The following is a 17355-nucleotide window of genomic DNA, read 5'->3' as shown; positions in this document are numbered from 1 at the left end:
TTCCTCCAGCACACAGTGAGCTATCCCAGCATGCATAGCGACACAGAGGAGATTGGATAAACCCAAAACCCTGGATAGAGGGGTTCAGTGAATGAGGAGGTGAAGCTGTACAGGAGGGTCAGTCCATCAGAGGAGACTCTGTAGAAGGACAGAGTACCAGCCGCCCGGTCCAGATACACTCCTACTCTGTGGGAGTCTGAGGGCTTTATGGGTATGTCAGTCTCTTTATTATTGTGCCGGACAGAGTAACTGTCAGGAGAGCAGAACAGCATCCATGACTTGTCATTGAATCCAAGCACACAGTCATCACTCGCTCCTTTCCTCCCGATTCCTTTATAAGTCACTCCTATCCAGGCTCCATTTCCACTCCACTCAGCCTCCCAGTAACAGCGACCAGTCAGACTCTCTCTGCACAGAACTTGTTCCCAGCTGTCAAATCTCTCTGGATGATCAGGATATGGCTGCTTTGCCCCCCGTGTCACCTTCCTGTTCCCCTCTGACAGAGACAGGTATCTGTTTGCTGTGTTGGGGTCCAGCGTCAGCTGGCAGGAGTCTGTAGGCAAGAGGAAGAGCGATTAATCCCATGACGAAGCCCAACATCTCCATCATTATCACTGTCACACCTCACACACTCACTAACACAGAACTCGCTCCAATACACACATTTTATTCTCAATATACTCATGTAGCCGCCGAGTCTGCGGCGCTCCGGCTGCCCCCTGCGCTGTGGGACACGCCGAGCTGAGACTCGCTGGGGACCCAACTGCACTTTAGCCTGCGCTCTATTATTCTGTACGATACATAAAATATAAAAACGAAGCAGGAATTCAAGTATGTGAAATACCTCAGGAAATGTCGGACGCCGCGCGACCCCGGCGGGAAGACGCGCCAAAATGCTGCGCGTGCTAAATTAATAGCCTTAATTACAGGTAAATAAAATTATAAACAGCATTAATAAAACATGTTAAACATTAAATTGTACCACAAAGAGTATCACTAGACGTTAATTTGTTTTTACGTCAAAATAAGAACTTCCTTCAAACCGCTTCGGACACATATCCCCCTCCAGCAGCGTGCAGCGCCGACTAGTGATGTGTCGGTCGCGAACGAGCCGCTGAAAAGATCCGGATCCGGAGAGAGAGACATTTTTATAAAGTAAAACGCCTCCGCAGCTCAGCGCTCCATGCTGCTCTGACTGTGATTGAAGTTTGTGTTAATGGCGCGTGAGCCGCGCGACCGATCACGTGATGAGTCAGACCGGGGGGGCGGTGCGCGTGCTGATGGTGTACAGGTACAGAGCACGAGGGAGGAAGAGGAGGAGAGAAAGAGGGAGTGCGGTGCGTGAATAATAGGCAAGATGAGTGATAGTCGGACACGCGAAGCGGCATTTGGATGCATTTTAATAGCTATGATAACTCAAAGGCAGATGCACAGTTTGCAAGATGAAGCTGTCATTTCGAGCAGGATCCACAAACAACCTTCACAGACACTTAGAAACTGCGCTTCTAACAGTTCAGATGAAGGAAAAAGACAGGCTAGCGTGCCTGCTACTGCCAGAAGCCGGATCAGCCCGTCTAAGCTGAGGCACTTAGCCTTTCTGCGCCAAAGGAAATGTTAAAATGTTACACTGTTAGAAAGGTGATATATAGTTGTTATAATGGACAGAACCTAAAACTGTTGGATGCTGGTGTTTTGCACGTTGTAATTAATTTATTATTTTTAAATTATGATTTGTTGTTTATGTTATTTTACTGTTATGAATAGATGAAAGACAAAAACAGATTTTCCACTTACATAATGTTCAATACACATGTAGTAGTGTTTGAGGATTTTACATTTAATATTTTTTATACTAAACATAATATAAAATTATAGTATTGAGGAAATCATGAGGTTTACTACAGATATCAATCATGCATCAAAACAGGGCTGAATCTGGCTGAGGCAGAAGTAATAAAATGAAGAGTCATTTGGGAGCCGGAAGAGCCGACTCACTAAAAAGAGCTGAAATTCTCATCACTAGCGCAGACTGAGGAGACGTTCGGTATCACAGCCAGTTTGGGGAGATTACGGGTGCTGTCTTAGGGCAATACTAACAAATCTCAAAACAGTACTACTACAGAAGTTCCCAGACTCCCATTGTTATTTAAGAAAGTCGTCATCTTTAAACCCAAAAAAATAAAAAAAGCAGACACACATCACAATAATTGTGTGAATGTTTTCATAAAGTAGTATTGACAGTGTTAAGAATAAAAACATGCAAACAAACTTACATTTATGGATCCCTGGTCTGGTCCTGCACTCTCCACTGTGATCCACACTACAGCAGAAGCAGAATAACATAGTACTGCTGTATCCATTTATTTAATTGTTGCATTTTCTCCACATACACAAGTCTATAGCAGGACAGACACACATTCTGTACTCACTTCAGTTTCTCCAGTTTACAGCTGGGATCCTCCAGTAGAGCAGAGAGCAGCTTCACTCCTGCGTCTCCTGGGTGATTGTAGTTCAGGTCCAGCTCTCTCAGGTGTGAGGGGTTCGACCTCAGAGCTGAAGCCAGGGAAGAACATCCTTCTTCTGTGACTCTACAGAATGACAGCCTGCAGAAAGACAGACAATATCTCTCCAATAAATAAAAACTATGAGTATTACCTGTAAGTAATACTCACATCACTATGAGTATTACCTGTAAGTAAATGTGACAACTTCAATAAAGCTTTCAGCAATTACACATTACAGTGTGGAATACGCAGTAATATTGACCTCAGTATCTCAAGTGTACAGTGTGAATCCCCCAGTCCAGCAGACAGCAGCTTCACCCCTGAATCCTGCAGGTCATTGTCACTCAGGTCCAACTGTCTCAGGTGTGAGGGTTTTGACCTCAGAGCTGAAGCCAGGGAAGAACAGCCTCCTTCTGTGACTCTACAGCCTGACAGTCTGCAGAGAGACAGACAATATCTCTCCAATAAATAAAAACACCTCATCCCTATGAGTATTATTTGTAAGAAAATGTGATGACTTCAATAAAGCTTTCAGCAATTACACATTACAGTGTGGAATACGCAGTAGTATTGACCTCAGTATCTCCAGTGTACAGTGTGAATCCCCCAGTCCAGCAGACAGCAGCTTCACCCCTGAATCCTGCAGGTCATTGTCACTCAGGTCCAACTGTCTCAGGTGTGAGGGGTTTGACCTCAGAGCTGAAGCCAGGGAAGAACAGCCTCCTTCTGTGACTCTACAGCCTGACAGTCTGCAGAGACACAGACAATATCTCTCCAATAAATAAAAACACCTCATCCCTATGAGTATTATTTGTAAGAAAATGTGATGACTTCAATAAAGCTTTCAGCAATTACACATTACAGTGTGGAATACACAGTAGTATTGACCTCAGTATCTCCAGTGTACAGTGTGAATCCCCCAGTCCAGCAGAGAGCAGCTTCACCCCTGAATCCTGCAGGTCATTGTCACTCAGGTCCAACTGTCTCAGGTGTGAGGAGTTTGACCTCAGAGCTGAAGCCAGGGAAGAACAGCCTCCTTCTGTGACTCTACAGCCTGACAGTCTGCAGAGACACAGACAATATCTCTCCAATAAATAAAAACACCTCATCCCTATGAGTATTATTTGTAAGAAAATGTGATGACTTCAATAAAGCTTTCAGCAAATACACATTACAGTGTGGAATACGCAGTAGTATTGACCTCAGTATCTCCAGTGTACAGTGTGAATCCACCAGTCCAGCAGAGAGCAGCTTCACCCCTGAATCCTGCAGGTTATTGTCACTCAGGTCCAGCTCTCTCAGCTGAGAGGAGTTTGATCTGAGAGCTGAAGCCAAAACTTCACAGCATGTCTCTGTGAGTTTACAGTTGTCCAGCCTGGAAAAGGAAACGTGTTAAGATATAAATACATACATACATCACACACACAGGTATATCAAATAAAATATCAAAATAAACATTTTAAGAACAATAACACATGTAGCATATAGCTGAAATATCAGTTATTTTGTTCTTTTCTTGTCCTAGTCAGAAACACAAATAGTTTTTACTTGACACTCCCCAGCCGAGACAAACCTGCTGTTTAATGACCTTACAGGGTGAGTTACCCTGAGACTCTGTAATAGATGCATAAGTATTTTTATAAAGATCTGAGCAGCGCTGGGGCTCAGTGATCAGCACTACAGCCGACCCAGGGATTCTAGGGCTATGGGTTCAGTTCCTGCCTGTGATATGTGTAAGTGTACATGTTTATGTGGGATTTGAATGTCAAGAAGAGCTTAAGATATTTTAATTATATTTCATATGACTTTTCAATTGCTGACACCATGACTGAAATCCTTATTTTCTGTGTTGCTGTACCTGAGAACCTGTTAAATTTCCAAAACACTAATCAGACAATTATCAATCCTGTGAGATAGGGATGAAATAGTGATGCTTTATTCATCCCCCTGGTAAAATAGTGCTGTCGCCTCTCTGATCTTGCTCTCTCTGACACACACATACAGGTCAGAGTGCAGGGTTGGCCAGCATCCAGCCCCCTGAAGCTGGGGGGTAAGGGCCTTGCTAAAGGGCCCAAAACCAGTATCACTCTGCCGGCCAGGTATTTAAACCGGTGACCTTCTGACCACAGGCACAGAGTCCAAACCCACTGAACCACACACCACACCGAGAATGTTAAAAAATATACATATCCTGTAGTATCCAGAATGAAAAGGAATTTCTGGGTGTCCATATAAATACACTCTAATTGTTGTGATGAGATATAAAAGCAGTATCATGAATAACATCTGTACTTCTTTAGCGACAGACGTATGTAAGATCACTTACAGAGCTGTCCTAGATTTCTTGATCACAGGCAGCAGCCTCTGAAGACCTTCATCTGATCTGATGTATTTCTTCAGATCAAACACATCCAGCTCCTTATCTGACATCAGTAACACAAAGGCCAGAGCTGACCACTGTGCAGGTGAGAGGTCTGCTGCTGAAAGACTTCCTGAACTCAGGTATCTTTGTACTTCCTCTATTAGAGAATTGTCACCCAGTTCATTCAGACAGTGGAACAGGTTGATGGTCCTTTCTGCAGATAAATTCTCCTGAATTTTCTCCTTGATGTACTGGGCTGTTTCCTTAATGTTATGCGAGCTGGGTCTTGTCTCTCCCAGTAGTTTTTGTAACAGAGTTTTACTGGAATCTGTTGAGAGGCCAAGGAGGAAGCGGAGGTAGAGGTCCAAGTGCCCATTCTTGCTCTTTAATGCCTGATCCACTGAAGTCTTCAGCAGATCAGCTGATGAGTTTGACAGAAACACATATAAAGCAGCGAGATACTCCTGGATGCTCAGATGCACAAAGCAGTACACCTTCTCCTGGTACAACCCATACTCCTCTTTAAAGATTTCTGTGCACACTCCAGAGTAAACTGAAGCCTCTGTGACATCAATGCCATTCTCTGTCAGATCTTGCTTATAAAATATGAGATTGCCTTTCTCAAGGTTGTCAAAAGCCAGTTTACCGAGTTTCAAAAGGAATTCCTTGCTGTATTCCTTAAGCTTGGTTTCATAGTTTTTCATATACTTGTCATCTTTTAAACTAGCCTGAAAGATCAGGAAGTGTGTGTACATTTCAGTCAGAGTCCTTGGAATTTCTCCCTTCTCAGTCTCACTAAAAAGCCTTTCAAGGACAGTGGCTGAAATCCAGCAGAACACAGGTAAGTGGCACATGATGAAGAGGCTCCTTGATGATTTCACATGTGTGATAATCCTGCTAGTCAGGCTCTGATCACTAAATCTCTTCCTGAAATACTCCTCCTTCTGGGCATCACTGAACCCTCGTATCTCTGTCACCTGGTGGACACACTCAGGAGGTATCTGATTGGCTGCTGCTGGCCGGGAGGTTATCCAGAGGAAAGCGGATGGAAGCAGATTCCCCTTAATGAGGTTAGTCAACAGCACATCCAGTGAAGTTTTCTTTGTTACATCAAAGCAGCTCTCATTGTTCTGAAAATCTAGAGGAAGGCGACATTCATCCAGACCATCAAAGATCAACAAAACTTTGTATCTATACATGGCAGTGGATTCAAGCGATTTCAGTTCTGGGACAAAGTGGTGAAGCAGGTCAATCAGACTGTATTCATCCTTAATCAAGTTCAGGTCCCGGAAAGGAAGAGCAAAGATGAAGTGAACATCCTGGTTTACTTTTCCTTCTGCCCAGTCAAGAATAACTTTCTGCACAGAGACTGTTTTTCCGATACCTGCGACCCCTTTTGTGAGTACAGTTCTGATAGGTGTCGCACGTCCATGTAAGGGTTTAAATATATCATTGCACTTGACTGTAATATCTTCTATTGCCCTTTTCTTGGATGCTGTTTCAATCTGTCTCACTTCATGTTCATCACTGACTCCTCCAGCTCCCCCTTCAGTTATGTAGAGTTCCGTGTAAATCTCTTTGAGAAGTGTTGGCTGTCCTTCCTTAGCTCTCCCTTCAAATACACACTCAAATTTCTTCTTCAGGTTACATTTGATTGTGCGCTGATACTGCGACAGAAGATGCCCTGAAATGAAATGAGAGCTTTTCAAAAAACATTTTTACTCATTTAAGTCAAATTAAATCAAATTAAATAAATGAACTGAAATGTAATACACATTTTTTCATAAATTCTTTTTCTGCAGTAAATCAAACACACACTGAATGAGGTACAGCTCTTACTCTTCTCCAGCATGTCAGCGAGATCATTTTGCTCCATGTTCCTCAGGATGTACAGTGTGATCTTCAGAGCTCCCTCTCTACCACAGGTCTTCTGCATCTGACCATCACTGTCCAGGTCATTGTCCTCCTCCAGCTGAGGCTCAGAGCATTCTGGGTCATTCTGATCCAGGTACCTTTTGAACTTCATCAGCTCATCCTTCAAAAATGTTTGAGCTTTTTTCTCCAGTAACTGAAATGAACAGTTACAGTTTAATTATCGTCACTCCAGGCACCATATCTTTTCATTTGTGAATTATGCTACATTCCATTTCAACCCAATTCCAATTCGGAGTTCCTAGTGTGAAATTTCAACTGGAACCCTGAAGTCAGAATTCCAACTCGTGAAGTTGGGGAAACCTACACAACTTTGACTGCAGAATTCGAAATGGCTACTTCGCATCAACAGAAGTTAAACCTGTAGTTTCACAGTGTTTATGTAATATTTGTTGCTCATTAAACTGGATGTACACACCGCTCCCTGTGGACGTGTTGCTATGGTGTTTTTATGTATAAAATATCAAGTAATGTATTTTCAACTGGTACTGCTAACAATGGCTAAGAATTAACCTGGCTTGAACAGGAGCCTGTTTCAGAAAGCTGGATTTCTTGCTTAGCCGAATAACTAATAAAGAACAATAAAATAACTTAAGCTTAACTTGGGTGTGACGTCATTCCTAGTTCAGACTTCAGATTTCCGAGGTAAATGGAACACAGCATTAGTTGGAAATATCTTCTCTTTGACAGGATGAACTACTAATTGTATAAGTACAGTAATCTGTACAAGATATATGTCAATTTAAAATATAAGAAAATGTACTTCAGTAATAAATGCACACCTTGAAGATGGATGACAAGTCTCCTTTATTCACTCTATTCACTTGGTCCCTGTGAATAAAACACAAATATCCAATTATTATACTGTTATTTAAATAGACGTAACTGCCATCCACATTCTGAGCTTATTTCATTAGGGCGGCTTCCTGACATCAGCTTGCTTATGACAGTATAAGAGAGGCAGTGACACCTAGTGGCAGCAGAGAGAGACAGCAGGTAGAAGCCATGAGAGATGGTTTGGCATGTAGCTCCCAGTTACTCAATGACATTGACTGGTTACTTCTTGTAAACTGTTTAACGTGATTTCAAACAGATCTCAACTTAATTACCATAACTATCCGGGAGTGGAATTTTTTTTGGGAGGGACAAACCTGGCTTCTCCAATTTAGGGCCCCCCAGCTGATCTCGACTTTTTTATTTTTGCAAAAAAAAAAAAAAAAACATAGATCAAATGTTCAGACCAAACCATTTATATACTAATTTTGAATTGGTTTAAGTTACAGTAAAATGTATAGCATTATAACAATATACAAATTTTGTATGATATTCCCCCCCCAGCAGCACTCCTGTTTCCCTTCTGCCTCCCAAAGCAGCTCGCTTAACCCCAAAGGGATTTACTCTGTCCCTTGTTTCCAGGGTTAACACTAGACTGCCTGTAATACTCAGGGGCCTCCTGTCTCTTGCTGGGCTGCACCTCAGGTTCCCAGCAGGCCCAGGCTCTGGTGTGACCTCTGGCAGCTCCATAGGATCTTGTCCAGTGTGAGAGAGAAACTGACTAGAGGGATATTTTGTAATCAGCTTTGAAACTGTATCTTTGTGCAACTAATGCAAAAGTGCCTGAGTGTTATGCAACTGACAGCCAAGAATGTCAGCTTAAGAGAATTAAGAGTTAACCTTAGTGTAGCAATATGTGCTTGAACTTCGTGCTCATTAGATTGAGCAGAAATGCAGGTTCGAGAACAAAAATGTGAGTTTAGAGCCTGTTTATCAGACAGAGCAGGAAAATCACAAAAGGCTACAGTGACTGGGGGCTGCTTGCAGGTGGCCAAACCCACAAGTTACAGGCTGTATAAAGTTCATATGAAACGCTGATTACAAAATATCCCTCTAATCAGTTTCTCTCTCACAAGTGTTGTCCCTGGTATCAGGTTCATAGCTCCTTAGTTCTGTTTGTTAATTGTTAGTTAATTCCACCTGTGTGCTGTTTCCAGTGTCTGCTCTGATTGGTTGATTGTTTTGAGTCCTCACACTTGCCTTTTGTTAGTCCCCATGATCTGTGTATTTTAGTTCCTGCCTGTGGTCAGTTTCCTCAGTTGGTCATTGTGTCACCTCCTGTTGATCCTGTGCTTTGTTTCTGTGTGTATTGGATTCCTCTGTAGTTATTTTTCCCTTAGTTCAGCTCCCTGAGTTGCCCTGGGGGGTATTTTCCGTACGTCGCTTAAATCATCTGAGATCAGATACCTCATCTTAGACGACTTAATGCCTGTGAAACTATAAAATACGTGTGTGTTTAATTTTATGTGTATAAAATGTAGGAAATCTAATATTTATAAAACATCCCTTTTGAAGCTAATAAGAAGGCAGATAAAACCTTTGCAAATTCTGAGTAATGAGAATATTAGTGTGATTTTTAAATTCTTTATAGAACTGTAATTTTATCATGTATACATTACCTGCAATGGTATAAAATGCCTCTTTAATTGCCTGCAATCGACCTGAAGGAAATATTTCAGGCCCAAACAGACTTTGCAAATTGCCTGGCAAACTGTACTCTTTGATATATTTTCCGGCATCGCCTGCAGTGTACAAAAATATCTCATGGCAAAGCACACTGTCTGTGTGGCTGTGAGAGCCCGACTTCACCTAGTTGGACTTCTACTATACGGAGCTAATAAATCGGTAAGATATAATATTCCATCTCGGCTGAAGCGGTATCTTTCAAAAAGAATATCATCCGGCAACAATAAAGCATTTTGCCGATCGTGCAAGACCCTCTCAATCTGAAATTCCCTTCTTAATATTTATGCACCGATTGGTTGGTCATCCATGAATGGCGAGGCCATGACTGAACGGATTTCAATGCACGGGCACTGATTATGTGTGTGAGCTAATCCTTGTTTACGTAGAACAAACCTGGGGCCTGTACTCCGAAGCGGGGTTACTGGCTTATCAGGGTAACTTGTCGGATTTAAGGTAATCTGGGCAAAATGTAAGTGAACGAATATGAAGTCCATTTAAACTGTGGTACCTTACATCCAACAAGTCAGTAACCCCGCTTCGTAGTATAGGCTACTGCTCCGAGCAGGTTTGAGGATTTGGATGTGCTGCTATGATAACACATCCAGCAAGGGTTTTGAAAAACCGACAGATCCAGGATCATGCCAAATCTTCAACAATTACACCCCGCTAAACGAGTAGTCCATGTACAGAAAATACCCCCCTGCTCTTTACTAGTGTTCCCCTGTGTTTTGTTGTTACGGCCTTTTGACCCCCCGTGGTTCCCTTATTGTCTGCTCTGTGTTGTTATAAATAAACCCCTGTCATGTTGGAGCCGCACTGTGGATCGTCATCCTTTCCTCACCTGCACTATCCCCCGATCCCATGATAACTAGCTAATTAGTAACAGGCTCTGTTCCATTAAACCTGTTCAAACTGAAGCCTCAGTCTGATTAGAGCTAAACAGCCCATGAGAATCTATTTATTATCAAAGTAGAAACATCCATCCCAGAAGAAGACAATCTATTGTCCAGTCATGCTTAATCAATATAGAGCAGTAGCTCTTTTCCAGCCGCATGCTGAGGATTGACATTTAAAATGCACTTTTCAATCTACCCTCTAATTCCTGCTCACAAGAAGTCAGTCTTTACAGTGATCCTCAGACTTTAACCTCAGACGTGATTTAAACAGAAGACAGACAAAACTTCTGTTTATATTTTCAAAGACAACGGGATTTGCAAAAGGTACGGAGCCCAGGAGGGACATGAGACTAAAAAAGATAAACATTTGTGAGATCTCGTATCACATTAATAACTGTATTCTGTCTGTTTGAAATACAAAAGATAAAATTTTGGCCTATTTATCGACTAATAAGTATAAACGTAAACTATACAGACATGTCCAGTTAAGTATATTTAAGCATTAAACTTTGGAGGACAATGCACACCATGTATAACTTTCATATATGTGTTCTTCTTATACACATTTATTTATTAATGTCCATTCACTGCCAGTGAGTGTAAGAAAGACAGCTAGACTATATTGACCATAAAGTGTACACACCACCACTGAAATATTCATTAAAAATTCGACCGTACATGAATCTGAAAAATGGGTGTTGTTCACTTTTGTAGAAAGATTTAGCAGCTGGAAAACTGAATAAAGTTAGTTTTACGGCGGTGCCTGAATTTACACCCGAACTCACTTTCGTCTACGTCTGCCTGAAATTCTTGATTGACGATGGATACATGTATGGAAATGGAATTTCAGCACTGCAGTAAAGTCAGCTTTACAGTATATGCAGTTTTCCGGCTGTAATATCTTTCAATGTGTTTTTATATGTATATGTTTCTATGCTTGTTTGCTCACAAATATTGACATTTGTCTTGCTTAAAGTCATTGGCAGTGAATTAGTATGAATAAATGAGTATAAAAACTCATAATATGAAAGTTACATGGTGTGCATTGTCCCCCAAAGTTTAATGCTTAAATACACTTAACTGGACGTGTCTGTATCGTCTATGTTTATACTTATTAGTCAATAAATAGGCCAAAATTCCATCTTTTGTATTTCAAACAAACACAGCACAGTTATTAATGTTTTGTTAGATCTCGCAAATATTTTTCTTTTTCCCCTCCCTTGTCCCTCCCGGGCTCCGTAGAAAAGTTTTAAAAAAAAATGGAAGTTGAAATAATTTTTTCTTGTAGCTTGTATGTGCCTGTATGTCATTTAACTGAGAGTCTGGGTGTTTTAAACAATGTTTACATGTATATTTACCTTTGATCTGTAGGAAAAGGTCCCTCTCTGAAGCTGATTGGTTCCCCCATTGACTGGTCACTCTTCATGTAAACACAACTGGGTGCAGGTGAGCCTGCTCTCTCCATCAGGACACTGTGGACAGTGAGAGGAAAGATCCTCATTATATAAATATAATTCATATGTGGACAGTGTTACATTAAACCTTCAGCTGTTTAACCTCCTGCTCTGTCTTCAAGTACTTTGTTATGCTGTGAAGCTCTTGATGCAAACATACTTGTTTACATTTAGCTTTAATGTGAAATAAAGTGTCTCACCTAAAATTAAGATCCCAATATGAAAGGTTTAGTATCATTGTTACAATCTCCATTACTAGGCTTGTCTGTTGTTGCTTGATATAAATTTAGCCTTAATGGGATCCCCACAGTAAATTTCACCAAGTTACCAATAACCAATACCAGACCGACTACTGTACTGAATACAAATAACATGTTCTGATATGTTCTGAAGGGGGGGGGGGGGGTGTGCGGAGACCGAAAATATAAACTTTATTTTAGTATATTAAGAAAATCACCTCGCGCCATACAGGTGTGGAAAATTGAAGAAGCAGCGCTAGATGGCAGCAGAGGACCGCGTCCGTGGAGTACAATTAAATGTAAATTCTTGAAGGAAATTAAATTTCATAAACTTAATAAATGATAAACATAAATCATCTACCCCACGGACCGGGATCATTTAAGTCTCTATGAAATGAATTAAGATAAGACAAATAGAGTAATCTTTCGAAAATGCAGGAACGTTTATTTTTTATGACCGTGTGTAAAGCAGTACAAACACACAGGTTCTGTCTTACCTCTCAGTTCTCTTTGTTTTACACTCCACAGGGGGGGTCATTTCAGAAGCAGCTCCCCCCATTTTTTGGCCGATCTAGACCAGATGACTGATGCTGGGGCCTCTATGAACACGAAGGGTAAATAGTAACATACATGCATAATATCTAGTAGCTATTTCTTAATGTAATAGGTGTGGTCGCTATATATAGTTGTGTATATATGTGTGTTTTTATATAAGATAAGCTACATAATACACTCCCAAATATAGCTTTTTTTTAAGACGTATCTGTTGACTAAAATCTTACCTCGAAATACAGACTCTTATCCGCGTTTCTTGACAAAATGGAGAGTCCAGCATTAAAATACTTTCACTTTCATTTACAAACACTAAATGCGGCGTATCAAACGCGGAAGCGGTCTAAGCAGAAATGGACACGGACTCAGTGACACGGCGTAGGATTTTTGGGGATATTATCCACTTAATAACAAGTAACAATGAGAGAAAGGGGACAAGCTCCCGCAGCCACCTGATTCTGTTTATAATAGTATTAATAACTATATACATTTATGCGTCAGATATCTTTCCACAAAACGTCCGATTGCATATCTATGCACAAGGTCGCATTAGCTTAAACTACAGGTGAAAAATCCTGATCAGAGCAAAACACGACAGACAGAAGAGTACCTAGTGTATACAAAGGGACTGCAGTGCCAGCAGTATAATGGTACAGTGTATAGTCTATGTAACTTATAATACCAACAATGCACCACGAGTACCTAGCGTAAACAAAGCGAGTGCAGTGCCAGCTGTATAATGGTACAGTGTATGGTCTATGTAACTTATAATACCCAAAATGCACCACGAGTAGCTAGCGTAAACAAAGCAAGTGCAGTGCCAGCTGTATAATGGTAGTGTATGGTCTATCTAACTTATAATACCCATAATGCACCACGAGTACCTAGCATAAACAAAGCGAATGGTACAGTATATTGTCTAACTTACAGTGTTCAGCAAGTTACTTTAAAACTGTAATGCGTTATTTATTACTTGTTACTGTCATTTCAAAGTAATTCGTTACATTACAATATTACTGTATTTAAAATGTAAGGCACTACACTACTATTGCATTACTTTCAAGTTACTCTCACCAAAATAACTGGAAATATGGATTTGGAAATCTAAATGTAGCTCATGATGCTCAATTAGCTAATTTCACAGGCAGTGGAAGGTGATGTGGTATCTAACTTTGCTAGGCCTGTGGTTGAAAACAATAGATTATAACAGCCACAGTGATGGTTCTTCGCGCAATACAAGGAACAATCATCGTAAGAACAGACAAAAGGTAAAAGTTTGTCAAATTGTGACAGAAATACTGTAACTTTAGTCCTATTCATATTAACATTAATTGAACTGTATTGTATTGTAATGTCTAAAGATATGACAAGATACAAGCCTTTTAAATCAGAGCTAGACAATGCCCATTAGCTATAATAGGCTCTCCAGTCACATTTCGAAAAATGAAATTAGAAATAACAAAGTCAAAGTGCTTTTAATGATAATGAAGTACTTAAGCCTATTGGCCCTCGAAGGACATACCGCTCAATCACCTTATTCTGACTTACAACCAGAAAAAAAACTCAGCTATACAGGAAAATTTTTTTAACAGACTGTCAATAACAAATATACAAACAAAGGCAGCATACGGTCAAACAAAGCCGGTAAAATGGACTTATATAGTGTGTGTGTGTTTAAGGACGGTGGGCAGCTAACCTATTTCACCACCTACTTGACTGAAATATCTGTTAAAGCGCATCAGGCGAAGGCGCTGAAAGCATCCATCACTAAGAGGGTTATGGGGTGAGCACAAGACTGCCAAGACTAAAGAGTATTTCTACTGGTGCTCTGGATGGTGTTGGTGCATTGTAATGGAGTGCGATATTTTTAATTCTTGGAAACAGATGAAGACTTTCCATCACAGGGGCAGAATTCAAGTGAGATGTTACCTCTGTTTCCACTGACGTGTGTGCATCAGCCGAGACATTCACCTGTTTATCAAAGGAGAAAAAGTCCTCCTCGCTTGGAGCGACAGCAGCAGGTTGAGGGGAGATCTGGCATCCGGGCTGCAGGTTCCTCTGTGGTTAGGGTGCGGCGCTCCATTGTAAGGAGGGGAGTGATGTGGTCTCTTCTGGGTTCCTCTTTTATCCAGCGCAGCTTCAACTTGGGCAGTGAGACAGAAGCCAGTAGTGCAGCCTTGGAACCAATTATTGCAGCAAATCGAGCTTTGATTGCTCCCACAATAATCCCAGTGGTCACTGGTGATAGACCATTTTTCATCGCTAAGGTTTTGGCCATAACCCCTACTGTTGGTTGAAGCGTGCCATAAAAACAAGTCTCCTCTCCCAGTAGGATGTCCAGTGCAACTGCGAAAGGCTTCATAATGGCACAGTATTCCTTAAGAAACTGGTATTCCCTGTCGTCCATACATTTAATCTGAAACTGTGTGCAGAGATTATTAATGTCTGAGGTATTTCTGTGACTCTTGCATAGGCATCATAAAGATGAGTTCCACCGTGTCACTGTGGGGACAATCAACTTTTTATCACTAACCTCTTCTACGCACTCAGCTGCAACTGTGGAGCGGCTGGACTTTGTCCACAGCGCAGAACATTTGGCTGCAGCACTACAGTAAACCGCTCTTGATTTTGGATTGGTTGCAAGCCATTTATCAACCTCATTGTTTGCAACTAGATTCAGTGTAGGGGCTGCACACCTCTGGTGGGGAGGCAGTAGACAAAGCCCAACCTGGGGATCTTCATCATCAACACTGTGAAGGTCTGTAAAGTGCACTTCCCCTTTGCCACTCTCCTCCTCCTCCTCCTCTTCGGACTCAACATGCTGATACTCCTGAAATGCCTTCACAAAGTTGCTACTGTTATCGGTCACACATGCCATGACTTTGTCATGAGTAAGGCCATATTCTGAGAAAATGTCCTCAATCTCTGTACCAATTTCATCATAAGTATGGCGACCCCTGAATCATCTACAGGCTATTGCCACCTTCCTCTGTTTCAAACTTTTATTGTCGATCCAGTGCACTGTGACCCCAAGGTAGCTTCTGTTCTTTACACTCCAAAGATCAGCAGTGGTGGACACGAGGTTCTGTACTTCAATGGTCTTTTTGAGTTCCCTTGTCATGACTGTGTATTCCTTATCCGAGTCCTTTTAAAGGGTTTTTCTGCTTGGAAGTACATGCTGAAAATATACAGTAAGAAAATAGCCAGATATCAAATTCAAGGGCCTAACATATAAACACTACACATTAGCTAAAGGGCCTAACAATGTAACCAGCTATTTCTGTAAGGGCTGGCCGTGCTGAACATGAACAATGAACATTGGGGAGCACAAGGCTACCTGTCCCATGAGAACATTTACATTGAAAATCAATGTGTGTCAAAAACTTTCAATACATATGTAGAGACCTTGGTCTCTATTAAGGGAAAGCTAATGAATTTATACAATATAGGCTACTTTCTAGGTGTGATTAAACATGCATGTCTCACCTTCCTCTTAGTCATGGATAGTAGGCACCTACAAAGTAGCCTGTATCGTATACGTTCATTAGCTTTCCCTTAAAAGAGACAAGGTCTCTACAGTACATACATATGGAAAATTGTTCATGTTCAGCATGACCAGCCCTTATAAAAATGCTCCACATTATATTTCAAATTTATGAAACACATATAGATTTAAAAAAAGAAAACCCCATATGGGGAAGAAACAGGTAGTGAATCCCACATTTTTTATATTAACCTTCAAATTCAAGTTCAGCAGCGCTACGCATCATAGGTCTATGGTTTTTGTGTTTAACAGAAGTTTTTTGTAGACTACGTTTCATCTTAATACATATTGATGTGATTCACAATGACATTATGTATCTGTTCTGATGGTTAGAACTATGTAAACTAGTATTAATAGCAGTAGTCCAGTAAAAATTGACCGGTTGAGGCAACGGTAGCCTTGCTTACCTTGTCATCATTGCTGCTAGTCGCGACAGGGATCTTGCTGACAAGTTTTCGAAAAGCTGGCGATTCCACTGTTGAAAGCGGCAGCATATCTTCAACAACATACTGCGCTACAAGTCTCCTAACCTCTTGAGGCTGAAGTAGCATCTCAGAGTGGGAGAATGTTAATTTTGGCTGCTTTGTGGTTTTATCGCCACTGTCATCCTCCGCTTGCTTCCTTTTTGCTAACTTCACGTTACTATGGCACCTCTGTAAATGTTTAAGATAAGATAAGAGCCTTTATTAGTCCCACGGGTGGGAAATTTGCATTATACAGCAGCAAAGTGGACAGTGCAGCAGAAATATGCAGAATGCAGAAAAAAAATACAGTAAATAATAGAAATAACAGAAAGCAATAACAGAAGTATCAAACAATAGAAAATAAGAAATATCCATCCATCCATCCATCCATTTTCCAAACCGCTTATCCTATTGGGTCGCGGGGGTTCCGGAGCCTATCCCGGAAGCAATGGGCACGAGGCAGGGAACAACCCAGGATGGGGGGCCAGCCCATCGCAGGGCACACTCACACACCATTCACTCACACATGTGCACCTACGGGCAATTTAGGAAGTCCAATTAGCCTCAGCATTTTTTTGGACTGTGGGGGGAAACCGGAGTACCCGGAGGAAACCTCACGACGACATGGGGAGAACATGCAAACTCCACACACATGTGACCCAGGCGCAGACTCGAACCCGGGTCCCAGAGGTGTGAGGCAACAGTGCTAACCACTATGCCACCCCAAAATAAGAAATATAAATAAAATAAAATACAATATATACAATACAATACATGGTATTGGTATGTGCTTATTGTTTGTTGTGAAGTCTGATGGCAGATGGAAGAAAAGACCTGCGGTATCTCTGTCACACACCTTGGATGCAGCAGTCTGTCACTGATGGAGCT

At 41.3% G+C, this 17355-nt stretch overlaps 1 protein-coding gene across 1 annotated transcript in view; it reads right to left on the bottom strand.

The window, feature by feature from the left end:
• LOC125739602 (NACHT, LRR and PYD domains-containing protein 12-like) overlaps positions 1-12761 on the bottom strand; it is a 926911-nt gene extending 914150 nt beyond the window's left edge. Inside the window, exons 1-3 of the mRNA XM_049009876.1 lie at positions 12690-12761; positions 12405-12506; positions 11573-11686 (exon numbers count right to left, since the gene is read on the bottom strand). Of these exons, the coding sequence (XP_048865833.1) occupies positions 11573-11686; positions 12405-12466 (176 nt within the window). The 5' untranslated portion in view covers positions 12467-12506; positions 12690-12761. The remainder of the gene's footprint in view (positions 1-11572; positions 11687-12404; positions 12507-12689) is intronic.
• Positions 12762-17355: the final 4594 nt, after the last annotated feature.

Source organism: Brienomyrus brachyistius, chromosome 4, assembly GCF_023856365.1.
Source record: "Brienomyrus brachyistius isolate T26 chromosome 4, BBRACH_0.4, whole genome shotgun sequence".
Lineage (NCBI taxonomy): Eukaryota > Metazoa > Chordata > Actinopteri > Osteoglossiformes > Mormyridae > Brienomyrus > Brienomyrus brachyistius.
Note: the sequence above shows the minus strand (reverse complement) of the source record. Positions and strands in the feature narration are given on the sequence as shown.